At 32.1% G+C, this 14,022-nt stretch overlaps 1 protein-coding gene and 1 long non-coding RNA gene across 3 annotated transcripts; one reads left to right on the top strand and one right to left on the bottom strand.

The window, feature by feature from the left end:
* Positions 1 to 888: 888 nt before the first annotated feature.
* Positions 889 to 6,225, bottom strand: LOC107406068 (protein S-acyltransferase 10). 2 transcript variants are annotated; one of them, XM_016013159.4, is made up of 11 exons: positions 5,760 to 6,224; positions 5,287 to 5,401; positions 4,889 to 4,963; positions 4,712 to 4,783; positions 4,438 to 4,575; positions 3,522 to 3,555; positions 2,743 to 2,852; positions 2,100 to 2,186; positions 1,815 to 1,898; positions 1,498 to 1,563; positions 889 to 1,358 (listed from the first exon to the last, which is right to left on the bottom strand). In XM_016013159.4, the coding sequence occupies exons 1-11, from the start codon at positions 5,851 to 5,853 to the stop codon at positions 1,184 to 1,186; spliced, it is 1,050 nt and encodes a 349-aa protein (XP_015868645.3). In that variant the 5' UTR covers positions 5,854 to 6,224; the 3' UTR covers positions 889 to 1,183. The 2 variants fall into 2 exon arrangements, with proteins under 2 accessions (XP_015868645.3, XP_048335687.2); XM_048479730.2 differs by lacking the exon at positions 5,287 to 5,401 and having other exon boundaries at positions 5,760 to 6,225.
* A 3,069-nt stretch (positions 6,226 to 9,294) lies between these two features.
* LOC112490014 (uncharacterized) lies at positions 9,295 to 13,285 on the top strand. Its single transcript, XR_007242648.2, has 3 exons — positions 9,295 to 9,388; positions 12,667 to 12,779; positions 12,879 to 13,285. It is a non-coding gene; the product is annotated as an uncharacterized LOC112490014 (long non-coding RNA).
* The last annotated feature ends 737 nt before the right edge of the window (positions 13,286 to 14,022 follow it).

Below are 14,022 nucleotides of genomic sequence, written 5' to 3' on the forward strand. Positions count from 1 at the left end.
AGTAAAATAAATTAATTTTAATTTTCTTTCCCATTTTATTAAATTTATACCAAATCATAATATTTCAGTCTGGAAAACATTGAAACTATAATTTTCCTCAGCCTAAAATATTTTGTTATTCTAATTTGTAAGATATATTTCAACAAAATAATAAAATTTGAAATGATTTTTTTTGTTTTTCTAAATACCTAAATATTTATATATATATTTTTTTCCTAATCATAGTTCTATTTCTTATTTAAATTTTGACATAATAAATGATTAAATACATGTAATGTATTAAGCTTTCATGCATATAACTCTTTCAAATTTTAATGTGTTATATATGTCAGGGAAGCAAGGCCACTATTTTTAATCTCCACACATCTCCCCTTAAAATTTTGTAGATTTATCAGCAAAAGATTTAGCTCTAAAATGGCTGCTCTAATTGTAAAAACTATACCACCATATGCAAGAAGCTTGAAAAGGAGCTTATACCGAAACATCTATTTCAAAGGTGGTCCTTTTAGAATTTTCTGTTTATTTTGCGGATAACATCATATAAATGTATACAACTTACATCAACATATATCAACTTAAGATCTAGCAGAACACAGTCTTCTTATATATAAGAGCTCTCTTTAAATATACAAATTAAAGAGGTACTTGTCAATTTAGCCTAGTGGTAAAACTACTAAAAATGCACTTCAGGTCCTAGATTCATCCTTCAAGTCTTGGGTTCCACCAGAACCGTATGAAATCCATCTCACCTCTAATTTAGAATATTTGTAATCCCTGACCCAAAAAAAAATAATAATAATACATATTATAGAAGTTCACTTAAAAACTGATTGTGAAAATATTATTCATAAATACTTATGGAACCAATTAGATAATTTATAGGATTCCTTGGTAGTGGGCATATATATATCTATATATATATATATAAACTAGAATACATAAATATTAACTATTCATCCCCCAAAAATATCACATAATCAATCACAAACCAATTCTATGAGGACCTAATTGCCTAAATCCTAAATGACCCACAAATAAGAACCGCAAACAGCTCCAATTTAACCCTCTGCTTCCTCTAATGCCATGTCCAACGGCTATTTAAACAAATGGCTAAACATGCACACTTTCCAAATTAAATTTAGTTGCCAAAATTTGACAAATTAATGGTACAAGGCACAGAATTTCAGCAACAACGACAGGTTATGACATCTAAACATGTGTAGGGTCTCGATTTTTCTTCGAGTTCCTGAGCTGTAGGCAGAGCTTCCAAACTGTATTCATTACCTCGTACACAGCAGAAGTTGTACAAGTTTTTGCATATTCCTTTACTAAAAGGATACACCCTCTCCGGAATTCCGCTGTAGTGGTGCAACAAAAAATAAACGAAGTTCATAATCCAAGTAAAGTGAAGTGATATTAAAGTTTAGAAGTAAATAATAGACTGTCTTTTATCATAAAAGAAAACTAGTTTCAAAAATTAAATAGGAAATAACTAACCGAAGGTAGGGGATGCGTCTACGCCGTACGAGCTCAAAGGTAGTTTGGTTCGTAAGGACAAGATAGCTGCAGCCAAAAGTTTAAAAATTTGAAACACTTAATAGTCATGGGCGCTAGATGATGACATTTTATTTCTTGATTGTTCGCCTTCAGGTAAGCCATATAAAGTATTAACCACAGGAAAATGTGTGAGAGAAAATTTAAGGAAGAATTACTCATTATAATTTACCAAATTCTCAGAATATGATCACGAGGCAGGCAGAAATGTAATGTATCTAAAAAAGTGTAAATTTAATATGGAATATAAACAATTTTACCTATGAAATAGTAGCAGGAGAAGCAGAAAGATCAGGGAAATTGACAGAATAACCAACAACAATATCATGATTGCACTCTTCCACCTGAGAATATCATCATTCAGGCTCCATAATTAGATTTGATTAAATTTTTTTATAGCAATGGAATTATTTCCAAGTAAAAACCCTAGGCCCCACCCGAATTTAAACATTAATTGCTATATCTTCTATTTCTTTTATCTACTGCTTTGAAGATAAAATTTTTACCAAGCCCTATAAAGAATATAAATTTCAAATTAAACATACCAAGCCCTTGATATGTTTGTCTTCAGGTAGGTGATGTACAAGATTCCAGTCCAGAGGCATAAAGCTGTCTCTTCACAGATATACCACCTAAGATATTTTGACAAAATTCAAGGAAAAGGTTCTTCAATAGGATATTAAATTTGCAACTAGGCAGTTTATTGAACAGGTTGAAGTATAGGCCTTTATACAAAATATCACCATCAATTTCAACAGGTACCTGTAATATTGCAGATCTAAATTAAACTACCAATGACCTTAGCATCTCACACTAAGAATTATAAGACCATTCGACAACCATAGTGATTCAAACAAAATCTGAATGGAATGCTGTAAGAAAGTATCATTCAAATACTTGATTGAATTCCAACAGCTTATACTATCATAGAATTAAAACAAAAGTATTTAACACATGGAGATTATTCTTCTAAAGACAGCTAAAGTCAATTGAAATATATGAATTCTTGAACATGATAAGCATATGATATCTCCATCCTACAAAAACATAACACAGAATATTTGCCTTCTGTCTGACATCAAAACTCAAGAATGCAAATTAGAATGAAAAAAATATGATTATTTCATTATCATATCATAATCTGCTTGCACCATTGTATATTGATGTATCATAAGATAATAAACTCACCAAAATTTACAATGATTACCCTGGCCAATGCATGTACCAAGCCAAACGCAATGATGATCAAACTGAAGGACACATTTATCACAATCATGACAATGCTTAGCTCGTGGAGGCTGCAAATGTGACAGAAGCAGAATACATAATCTTCAAAATTTGCATTAACCGAAAATAATAAATCATCATAGTAGCATTGAACAACAAAACTATAGGATACTAACCCAAAATAAATAAATAAATACACTTCATTTCAGTGACTTAATGAATTGGAAACATTGTATGCTACAATTACGATGTACAAGCCTGGCAGAGCAGGAAAAAGCAGGATCTCTATGAGAAGCATTGTGAGTACTGAGTAGGACGGAGTATCTTGAGAAGTGGAACCTTATATTCAGACAGCATATAACTTTGACTATTCCTGTGTCCAACTCTTATAAAATGAGGAAATTTTTAAAGAACCTTATCCAATTAGCATAAAAATAAATTATGCTGTTGATCCTAGACAAAAGGATTCTAAAAAATTTGTTTCTGTTTCACTCGTTTGCTCAGATTATTAACAGTGCAAGAAGTTCATCTAGCCTAAGTCAGGTGTTCTAGAAGAGCATCTGCCAACATCCCTACTTGCTTAGTAAAATCTAATTTGATGCCATATAGCTTAGAAAGACAACTACAAATTGAGATCATTTGCTTTATAAAACAAGAAGATAAGAAGGTAGCATTTCCTATGGAATGAAAGCACAAATCAATCTCAAATCAAGTTAACCAGAATGAGATGTTCTAATTACCTGTTCAACGTTACAGTAGGAGCAACTCAAACTTCTGCAAGAAACAAAAGAAAGCTGTAAGTAGCAATATTTTTATATACCAAGTATTTCTAAGTTTTCAGATCTTCTAAAGAACTTGGTTATAATATGTTGAAATCGAAAGGTCTTGCACTAAAATTGGAATAAACTTCCAAGTTAAATACATTGGTTACCGTGAAGCACCTAGAACCAATTTCTTTTATAATATATAAAACTAGGATGAGAGCCCAAAAAAAAAAGCAAAAAACAAAAAATTACAAAATCTGGGAGAATGTTCAACTAGTCCCAAGTAATATAGAAATATCTCAATTGAGAGACATGGAAGCAATGCAACTTATGATCATAACATCTCATCTCGTGTCAGTCTCTATATTTGTTCCATTAGTATATTAGAGAAGCAAACTTGAACCAGACCACAAGTCTCTAGATGTCAAATGGAACAGAGATATTGTATAACCCACTATTGGGACAATCTTGAGCCCCTTCTCAGTTGATACTTATAATTTAGGTGCAGGGAACTTTACCAACTTATTTCAAAATCCTATACAAGATAAAATAACCACCATGTCTCAAGGCATAATCCCACCAAATTTAGTCTGGCCATGTAAATTTCGCACCCATTAAATACATAATATCTAAATTGCAATATTAATATCAATATGAAAACAGAAAACTTGTTGGAACAATTAAAAACCTTGGCATAATCTTGCTCTCTCTCTCTCTCTCTTTTTTTTTTTTTTTTTTTTTTTTTCAAAGGAAGTCTTAGTAAAATCAACATCCATCGAAAAAGAACAAGATGTACATGTGCTAGTTCACACATATTAGTGTTAGCATACCAATATTGCTTGAAGTAATACCAAAACAGACTTTTCAGACTATTTATCAAATGGTTACCTACCTAACAGATGTTCCAGGAGGGTGCAAGTCCATCACCAGCTTTGTCCAAGAAGTTGCAGTACTTCCTAGAACACTTCTTCCAGACTGACCGGAGTCCATAGTCACAACCACACTTCCATTTTTGCTTGAAGCAGGCTGTCTTTGCTTCAACATTATAAATTTAAATATTGCAGTAAGATGCATCATAGTATTAATAAACACTAACTATTGCAAGATCCTTATTCATAATGCTGAATCTCATGCAAGCGGACAAAGAAAAGGAAACTAATGCTTACTTTGAGGCAACTGAAGTCCTCCTAAATATTGTATTTGATTCATTGACAGCCCTCATTGCATCAAGGACATAACTGAAAATAAAAAATAAAAAGAAATAAGAATTCACATACGGCTTAAATGGGAGTACCAACTACATGCATTATAGTCCCAACCAATACGAAAGCATTGACATTTACCCGGGAGATGAACCGGAGGTAATAAAGTATTGAATCAACGTGGAAACAAAAAGAAGCAAATATATAGCAGTGTACCTGAAAAGGAGCATAAAGAGAGAGGAAATTATAAGGAGAGTGGAAAACTTTAGCAGACCTTCTAAAATATGATCAGCTGACCATTTGAAGAAACAGAAGTCATTCAATTTCAAAAATCACAAATTCTGTCATAGCTGAAAGAGCATTAACTCATTGAGTTACATTTTTCATCAATTCCATATCAGAGACGGTTATAGTTTTGAAATAGTCATTAAGTAATATGAGATAATAATGCATTTAAATTTATGTTAGTTCTTCCACTGCAACTTGCAATTTTTATTTGACAAAATTTTCAAAAGGGGATATGGAGGCGGTTGACATACCATGGTTCTGTTTTAGTTTTCTCTATCAAATCTCCATCAAATAAAAAAAGAACACCCCCATATATCAGATGAAGCATCATCAAAGCAAATTTCAAACCCAAGGCAGATCTTCGAGCTGAAACCCACGTACCAAAAATCAAAACCCATCAAGTGGAAAACACTAAACACCAAAAGATATAAAAACTAAACAGTTCAAGCACTGTTTTCCATAAATAAATAAATTAAAAAAAAAGGAAAAAAATCCAACTTTTTCATCGCAAGTATGAAATTATTCACTACCCCAGAAAATCCTCAGTTCGATTGAGATGCATACAACTAAATAACCAAGAACAACATGATAATGGTGAACAATATTAACATTCCTCGTCAATTTTCTTTCACTCCCTCGAGTTTTCTCAGCGACCAAATCGATGAAAAATTTCAAAAAAAAAATCAAAATAAAAAATTTGAAAGATAATCAAAATTATGCGTACCGGGATCTGAAAGACAAGGAACTATGCGGTAGCAACGGTCCATTGTTCGATTCCATGAGTCTCGAGAGGGACAGCATATGCTTGTGATCGTCATTAAGTTGTCACATGAAATAGGAATGTCATGTGAGAATCCAAGACCCCTATTTCATTCCATTTTTTAATAATTTGTTCCCTCCAGATACTGTTTGTTCTCTCGTAAAATCCAAACTTTCTCGAGAAAGTGCTGGGTAAGGATTAGAATTCCCAACTGAATAAACAGCAGCGTATGGATTGGATAGAGAAATCAAAAACACAGAAACGGTATTCAATACGCAGCTTTCACTGTATTTTGGTCTAGTTAACTCTTCGATTCAGCTGTGCGCATTGCGCATAGCAGGCGTAATCTAGCCTCGCCCTCGTTCTTTTTTCTCTTTCTAACAGACGGAGAGGGATTTGATTAATCAATCATCATCAATGATCCGATAATGATCCAACGGGTCTCAACATGTTTATGGAAATGCGTTCCTTTATTTATTTATTTATTTTATTATTATTATTTTTTATGGTTTCCTCTTTAACCTTGATAGAGATGCAATGTACTCTGCCCTTTTTATTTTTTATTTTTTAATAGTTGTTTATTTAATAGGAAGGTAATAATATGTTATCTACCAAAAAACAGGAATGTGATAATATGATGACATATAATAAAGATAAAGGTAAATGAGATAAAATTATTCCCAACCGGGCTTTAAATACATCCACTTTTTTGTAGGTATCGATCAGTCACACAATAAAAAATTAAAAACCTTTGAAAAAAATAAAAAATAAACCTTTTTAATTTTTTTCCAATACATTCTTAACGAAAAATAGAAAAGAAAAAAAGAATTCCTTAGACCTAGTTAAACTAAGGATTTAAAAATGTATTTTTAATAATTTTACCAAATCAAAATAAACTCTTTCTTTTTGGCAAATAAAACTTTTGAAATCATAATTATTTGCAATTTAGTGCCAAAATAATGCAAGTATGGTGTGTTTAATTATTGATTGGTGTTGACCCATCTAAGCGTGTAGTCTTATTTTCTTTTTTTATTTTATTTTATTATTGTATAATTATTGTTTTTTTTTTCACTAAAATAACTTAATGAATTAGTATAAGTAAATCATTATTGCTAACTAAGAGCATTTCTAATAGTTTTCTATTTATTTAAAAATTGTTTGTCACATTAGATAAATAGATAAGATTTTTAAAAAAATTTCTCCAATAGTTCTGTGCATTAGTTCTGTCAAACTGATATGACAACAAAAGAAATAGACACTGTGAAGGACACTATCTAATTCTAGAAGTTCTATTAGACATACTGAGTCAGCATTTTATTTATTTTTATTGATTTTTGTTAAAAGAAAAAATTTCAGAATGAGTTTTTGATTTTCTAAATTCGATATAATTTTAAAATACAAAATTCCACATTAGTATTTAACGACATTTTAAACAAAACCCATTAAAGAGAAATTATCTAAAATATTATCTATTAAATAAAAAAAAAATATCATATAAATATGAATACTTTTCAAAATCAATACCATATAAATTTAAAAAAAAATAACTATTGAAAATATTCTAATACGATAATTACAAAGGTAATATTTTATGGAATTATCTCATTCCAAGCTAAACAAAATTTTCAAATATCTTTCTTATTTGGTGTAATTAATTTTAAGAATATATTTTATTAAAATTGGAACTGATCAAAAGAGGGCATAAAGGGTGTAGTGATTAAGGCTTAAAAATTGGTAGTGATGGACGTTGGTGATATATTGAGGGGAAACGCTGATTGGCGCAGACCACACATGTTAGGCCACTGAAATATGTTAGCTCCATACCGACGGGTCGTTTCTAGAGTTCATCATCATTCATCTACCTACCATTAAACTGCTCCGGGGTCAGATTCAAGGAGTCAACATAACTAACTCATCCATCCAACATACTCCCACGTGCTTCCACATGACTGGCCTAGTTTTTCAGCTAAGTTGGTCTCGCTTCCACTGAAAAATTCAACATATGTATACTTTGCACTGTCATTTTAATTAAATTCGTAGTTGTTGAAGTTTTATTTTCTTGTTTTCTGTCCTTTTCGACTTGTTACTCATTGACTAGGTGCAATGCAGGCAGAAAAAAACAGTAAATAATTAAGCTTGGTATTTAAGGACTCATTTTGAATATTTTGATAATAGAAAATGACATTCCCGTTTTTGGGAGATGTTATTGTCACCGGAGGAAAAGCTCTTTCCACGGCAATTACCTATCGTACCCTTCAGCCACGCGGCCCTTAAACCCCTCGAAAGGATAGATATAAAATAGAAAAATAAAAAAATTGTTATTCTACCTCTAAACCAGAATTTCTTTAACCAATTCTTTGTAAATTACAGTAAAATGGAAATAATTTTTAGAGGAAAATAAAAAAAACCATTGTTCTAGAGTATTAGTAAATCAAAATTGCAAAGAAAATAAACAAAAAAATCCTAAAAAAACTGATTAGATGAAACAGAGTAGCAATCTTTTATTTCAATTATGGATCTCTTAAAACTAATCAATATCTTTTAGAAGCTCTAGATAGGATTGGGCAAATAACCGGTGAAACCGACCGGATTGGTAAACCCGATGGAATCGAATACGCACGGATCAGATCGATTGGGCGGTTCAGTTTGTCTGCTACAAAAGAAGAAACGATTCGATTCGATTGTCGGGTTAAATACTGAGATATGCTCAAACTGTCCGAACCGAACCGGATGTTTAATTATTATGAAAAAATATATAACTACATTATTATATTATAATAATTGATTTAACCAAAAAAAAAAAAAACTCTTTCTCTCACTCTCGGACCTCTCTCATTCGATCTCATTCTCTCCCCCTCCTCTTTCACTCTTTGTCTTTGAAAAAAGAAAAAAAAAAAAGAAAAAAAAGAAAATAGGGTTCAGCTCTTTGGAACCCTAACTATTTGAAACACTGTCACTCTCGGTCACCACTCACCAGCGACTATCAACAAGCATCTCCTTCGGTCCCCCACCATCTTTTCGACGAAGGTAATCTCTTTCTTCCATTCTCTCACTCACTCCCAATCTCTCACAATTTCACCATCTCAATCAGACCTCTCACTCTCTCTATCTCTATCTTTTGCTCTAAAATTCAATCTCTCTATCTTTTTTACTCTCACTCTCACTTTCTCACTCTCCAATCTATCCATTCTCAGGTTGGCTAACCGAAACTCTAGATCTATATTAAAACCCTAGCTCTCACCGTTACTTTGCAGTGGGCTGGTGGCTATGAGACCATCAATAGCCTTGATTCCCATCATCTTGTCATCAACCACCACATTAATTTTCAGGTAATTTTACAAATTTCCATTTCCCCCCCCCCCTCCTTTTTTTTTTTTTTTCCCTTTTAGTTAATTTGTACAAAATCACTATTTCAAAATTATATATTTTTCTTTGATGATCTCAAATCTCAAATATTAATTGTTTAATGTTTACTGAATGTTGGATTTTAATTTTTGAGAAAATTGATCGTTCAAAAGTGAGGCAACTCCGTGGCTCATGGTCGTGGCTGTGTTGTTCTCGTGTGTGGCTCTGTGCTTAAAGCTACGATAACGGTAAGTTGTTCTGTTCTCTCAAACTCTCACTGGTTGTGGTTGTGGATGGATAAAGTATGGCTGAATTGTCTCTGTGAACTATTGTATCGTAGTATGTTTCTTTCAGAACTGAATTGTATCTATAAAATGTTAAATTGCTTCTAAAATAGTTTAATTATGACAGCTCATATGGTTTTAAAGTAGTTTTAGTGTGAGAGTTCATATGTTGTTAAAATGCTGAATTGTGAATTGTATCTCCAAATTGTCTTTGAAACTCTATTTTTATGAAGAATTTAAATCGTGAGATTGCTTGCATTTCGGAGTCTTTGTGATTCCAAAATTTTTGAAACTGTAATTTTAAACAGGTTAGCTTACATTTCAAAGTTTTTGTGATTTTGAATTCCTAAAATTGAATTTTAAAAAGGTTAGCTTTCATTTCAGAGTCTTCATGACTTTGAATTTTGAAATTGCTGTTTAAATTTGTAGTTTTTGTGGAATTGTGAAATATTTTGCAATTTCTGAATATTGTGGAATATTATGGAACTGAAGTTGAATTTAGAACTGTTTAAGCAAGTTATTTGCATGTTTATAGTTGGAATTGTGCAATTTTAAAATGGTTAGTTTACATTTTAGAGTCTTTGTGACTTTGAAATTTGTAAATTGCTATTTAATTTGTAATTTTTGTGGAATTGTTGAATATTGTGTAATTTCTGAATATTGTGGAATTTTTTGAGTACTAGAAGTCTAAGAGACAACAATTTTTAAAAGAGAGACGGTTTTTTTTAGTGCAATTTCTAATTGCTAAGCATTATTGAGTAATAGGAGTCTAAGAGACAACAATTTTTTCAAAGCTTTAAAATTGTCTCTCTTTTATTCCATTTCATTGCATTGTAGCCGATATATGTATTTGAAACAGATGGATCCACATTTTTGACATTGCTGTTAAATTTATTATAATTTAATTGGATTGAGATTGTGGAGTTTGTGACCTTAAATTGTAGTGTAATTGTTGTCTTGTTTTTGTTTGTTTCCTCTTATGTAAGCAGTGTCCTAGATATGCTTGATATGGACCCAGATTCCCCATTATCAGTTAATGCACATTCCTTTTAAACCCCAATAGGTCAGAGTCAATCACAACCATTGTCAAAACCTACATTGTCTGATGCCAAATTGACATTACCTCCACGACCTCCATTAGGGAAAAAAAAAACATTCTAGGCCAGCAAGTGATATATGGGATCACTTTGTTAAAATAGAAGATAGTGATCCTGATGATCGTAAATGTGAATGCATATACTGCCATAAGAATTATGCATGTGGTTCTAAGAAGTGTGGAACTAGTACCTTAAGGAACCATTTGAAGCAATGTTTGAAAAATCCTTATAAAGTCGATGAAAAGAGGCAAAAGATCTTAATTTTTTGTAGGAATTCCGATGGTAGTGGTAATAATTTGGTAGCCACAATTTTCAACAAAGAGGCATGTAGGATGACATGTGCCAAAATGATAATATTGGATGAGTTGCCTTTTAGTTTTGTAGAAGCCCGTGGGTTTAGACACGTTTGTAGTGTTACATGTCCTAAGTTTTATCCCCCATCTAGAAGAACCATTGTGAGGGATATTTATCAATTGTACTTGGATGAGAAGTTGGATTTAAGATCAATGTTTGTTGTAAAGCAACAAAAAGTCAGTTTTATAACTGATACATGGACTTCTATTCAAAATGTTTGTTATATGTCATTGAATGCCCATTATGTTGATGATGATTGGATGTTACATAAAAGAATTTTAAGTTTTTGTGTGGTTTCTAATCATAAAGGAGAGGCAATTGGAAAGCTAATTGAGGTTTGTTTGCATGATTGGGGTATTGAAAAAGTATTCACAATAACCCTTGATAATGCAAGTGCAAACAATAATGTAATTGCATAACTTAAGAGGAAAATGGTACATTGGAAAAGTTGTGTATTGGATGCTGATTTTTTGCATATTCAATGTAATGCACACATTGTGAACTTGATTGTGTGTGAGGATTTGAAAGAATTAGATAACTCAATTGTTAGCATTCGTAATGCTGTGAGATATATTAGATCATCTCCTTCTTGATTGTAAAAATTTAAAGAGTGTATAAGTTAAGAGAAAATTGATACCAAAGCTTTAGTATATTTGGATGTTCCAACTAGATGGAACTCCACATACTTAATGTTAGAGTCGGCTTTGAAATTTCAAAAAGCCTTTGAGAGAATGGAGGAGGAAGATGGACATTATGCTTCTTATTTTGGAGAGGATGATAGTGGTAGAAAGAAGGTTGGACCTCCTTTAGCTTGGCATTGGGATGATGCCAAAGTTTTTAGCCAATTTCTTAAAGGCTTTTATGATGTGACTCTTAAATTTAGTGCCTCTTTACATGTTACCTCCAACATATACTTCAATCAAGTTTCTTCCATACAAAAACAATTGGATGTCTTGTGTGTTAGTGAGGATGATCGGTTGTGTGTTATGGCAAGGAAAATGAGAGAAAAGTATAATAAATATTGGGGTTCCATGGGAAATGTCAATAAATTGCTTCTAGTTGCAGCAATGCTTGATCCAAAATATATGTTAGATTATGTGTCATTTAGCTATGGGATGCTTTATGACAATGAGGAAAGCATAGTTACTGAATTGATAAATGGTTTGAAAAATACTTTAATGAGGTTGTATAATTGATATAATGAAAAAGAAATGGATTCAGACAATTGTTGCCAATCTTCCATTGGTGTTGAGTCTTGTGGAACTAGTTTAGATAGTAACAGCAGTGGATTAGAACAGATCAACTATGATGACCAGGTTTAGATTGCTTATTTAAAGAAGAGAGAACAAAGCCAATGTCAGGAGATTAAAAATGATGTTGATAAGTATCTGGCCGACTATTGTGAATCTGGTTTAAATAAGGATTTTGATATTCTAAATTGGTGGAGGGTTAATGGAGAGAAATACCCTGTGTTAGAGAAGATTGTAAAGGATGTATACGCCATTCAAGTTTCCACTGTGGCTTCCGAGAGTGCTTTTAGTACTGGAGGCAAGATACTTGATCCTTTTAGGAGCTCTTTGACTGCTAAAATGGTGGAGACTTTGATATGTTGTCAAAATTAGCTTAATGCTTCTCCAAGTTTGGATAGATTTTTTTGGAAGAGATAACGTATTATGAAAGTTTAGATACATGTAATGTAATATGCAACTGCAATTATTGTTTGTTTATATGCAAATCATGTTATTTTTGAATGCTTTTATGACATTTGGTTCTGTTTGGTGTCACTCCAAGACATGCCAAAGCCAAACAATAGTAGCAACTCCGGATAGCAGCAACAAAAAGGATTGATTGTGCATTGTGGAGTGGATGGACTTGAAACTTGAAAGCTTTTGATAATGATGAAAGTAACTCTTTTTGTTTTATTTTTTATTTCTTAATAATTATCACATTATTAAACTAATATTGTATTGGTTTAATTTATTTGGTTTCCTTTATGATTGTAGGCTTTGTAACAATGGCAGTGGAGGCTTTGGCAATGGCAATGGTAATAGAAGAGTGGCTTTGGATTTTTGAAGGGTTTGGTAGTGGCAACATGAGAATGGTAGTGGCTGTTGGAATGGTAGTGACAATGGCACTTTGGAATTCTAATTTGTTATTTTGATATTTGCATTTTGTGTTTCCATTTCTGATTCTTTTTTTTGGCCGTGGCAATGGCAGACTAGCAGTGGCATTGCATTTCTTAATTTTCAATTTTCCCTTTGATATATGTTGAATTCTTGATCAATTTGTATTTGTATTATTAAACATTACATTAGTATTTTAAATTTGTATCTGTATTGTAACTTGTAAGCCTGTAATATTTTGTTAAATGCTTATATTTGATTATTTATAATTTATTATACTTGAGAGAGATGCAGCTGTAAATAGAAATGTAATTTTTTTTTATGTAATTTTGTTTATTTGTTTATGTATAAAAAATGTAAGTTGTTTATTAGGTCAAAAACCAAAAAGGTTCAAGATTGCCCATTCAAAAAAAAAGCTGCCCCATTTCATATCTAAAAGTTGGCCATTTCATACCTAAAAAATTGGATGAGATAGGTATAGGTATGAAAGTAGGCCCAAAATTGTAGGCCCAAAAATAGGCCTAACCCCATCTATTAAAAAATAGACCGAAAATTATAGACCAAAAGATAAGCTTAGGCCCACTAATATGAAATCAAGCCTAAAATCAGAGGCCCAATGATAAGCCCAAACCGACAAGCCTGAACCCGAACCAAACTGACCCATTTACTCGGTTAAATATCGAGTTTCCACTTCTCATCGGATTGGTTTGGGTTAAATTATGTGGATAACCAAATGATCGGTTCGATTGGAATTTTCGAGTAAAACTGATCCAAACCGAACCGTGCCCACCCATAGCTCTAGATTACTTTTAATATTTCAATGTCTAGGTCTACTTCTATTTGCATCCAGTAACTAGGAAATTTGCAAAGCCTCTTCTTCTTCCTTTAACAATATACTCTCTTCTTCTCACCCATATTTTATATTTCATTATTCCTATACTCTATCATAGATTCAGAATCTACTTGCCCTTCTTGACCGTTTGATTTACAATCCCATGTCTCCTACATTTTTCTCTCTCGCAGG

The sequence above is a fragment of the Ziziphus jujuba genome, chromosome 7 (genome assembly GCF_031755915.1).
Source record: "Ziziphus jujuba cultivar Dongzao chromosome 7, ASM3175591v1".
In the NCBI taxonomy this organism is placed as follows: Eukaryota; Viridiplantae; Streptophyta; class Magnoliopsida; order Rosales; family Rhamnaceae; genus Ziziphus; species Ziziphus jujuba.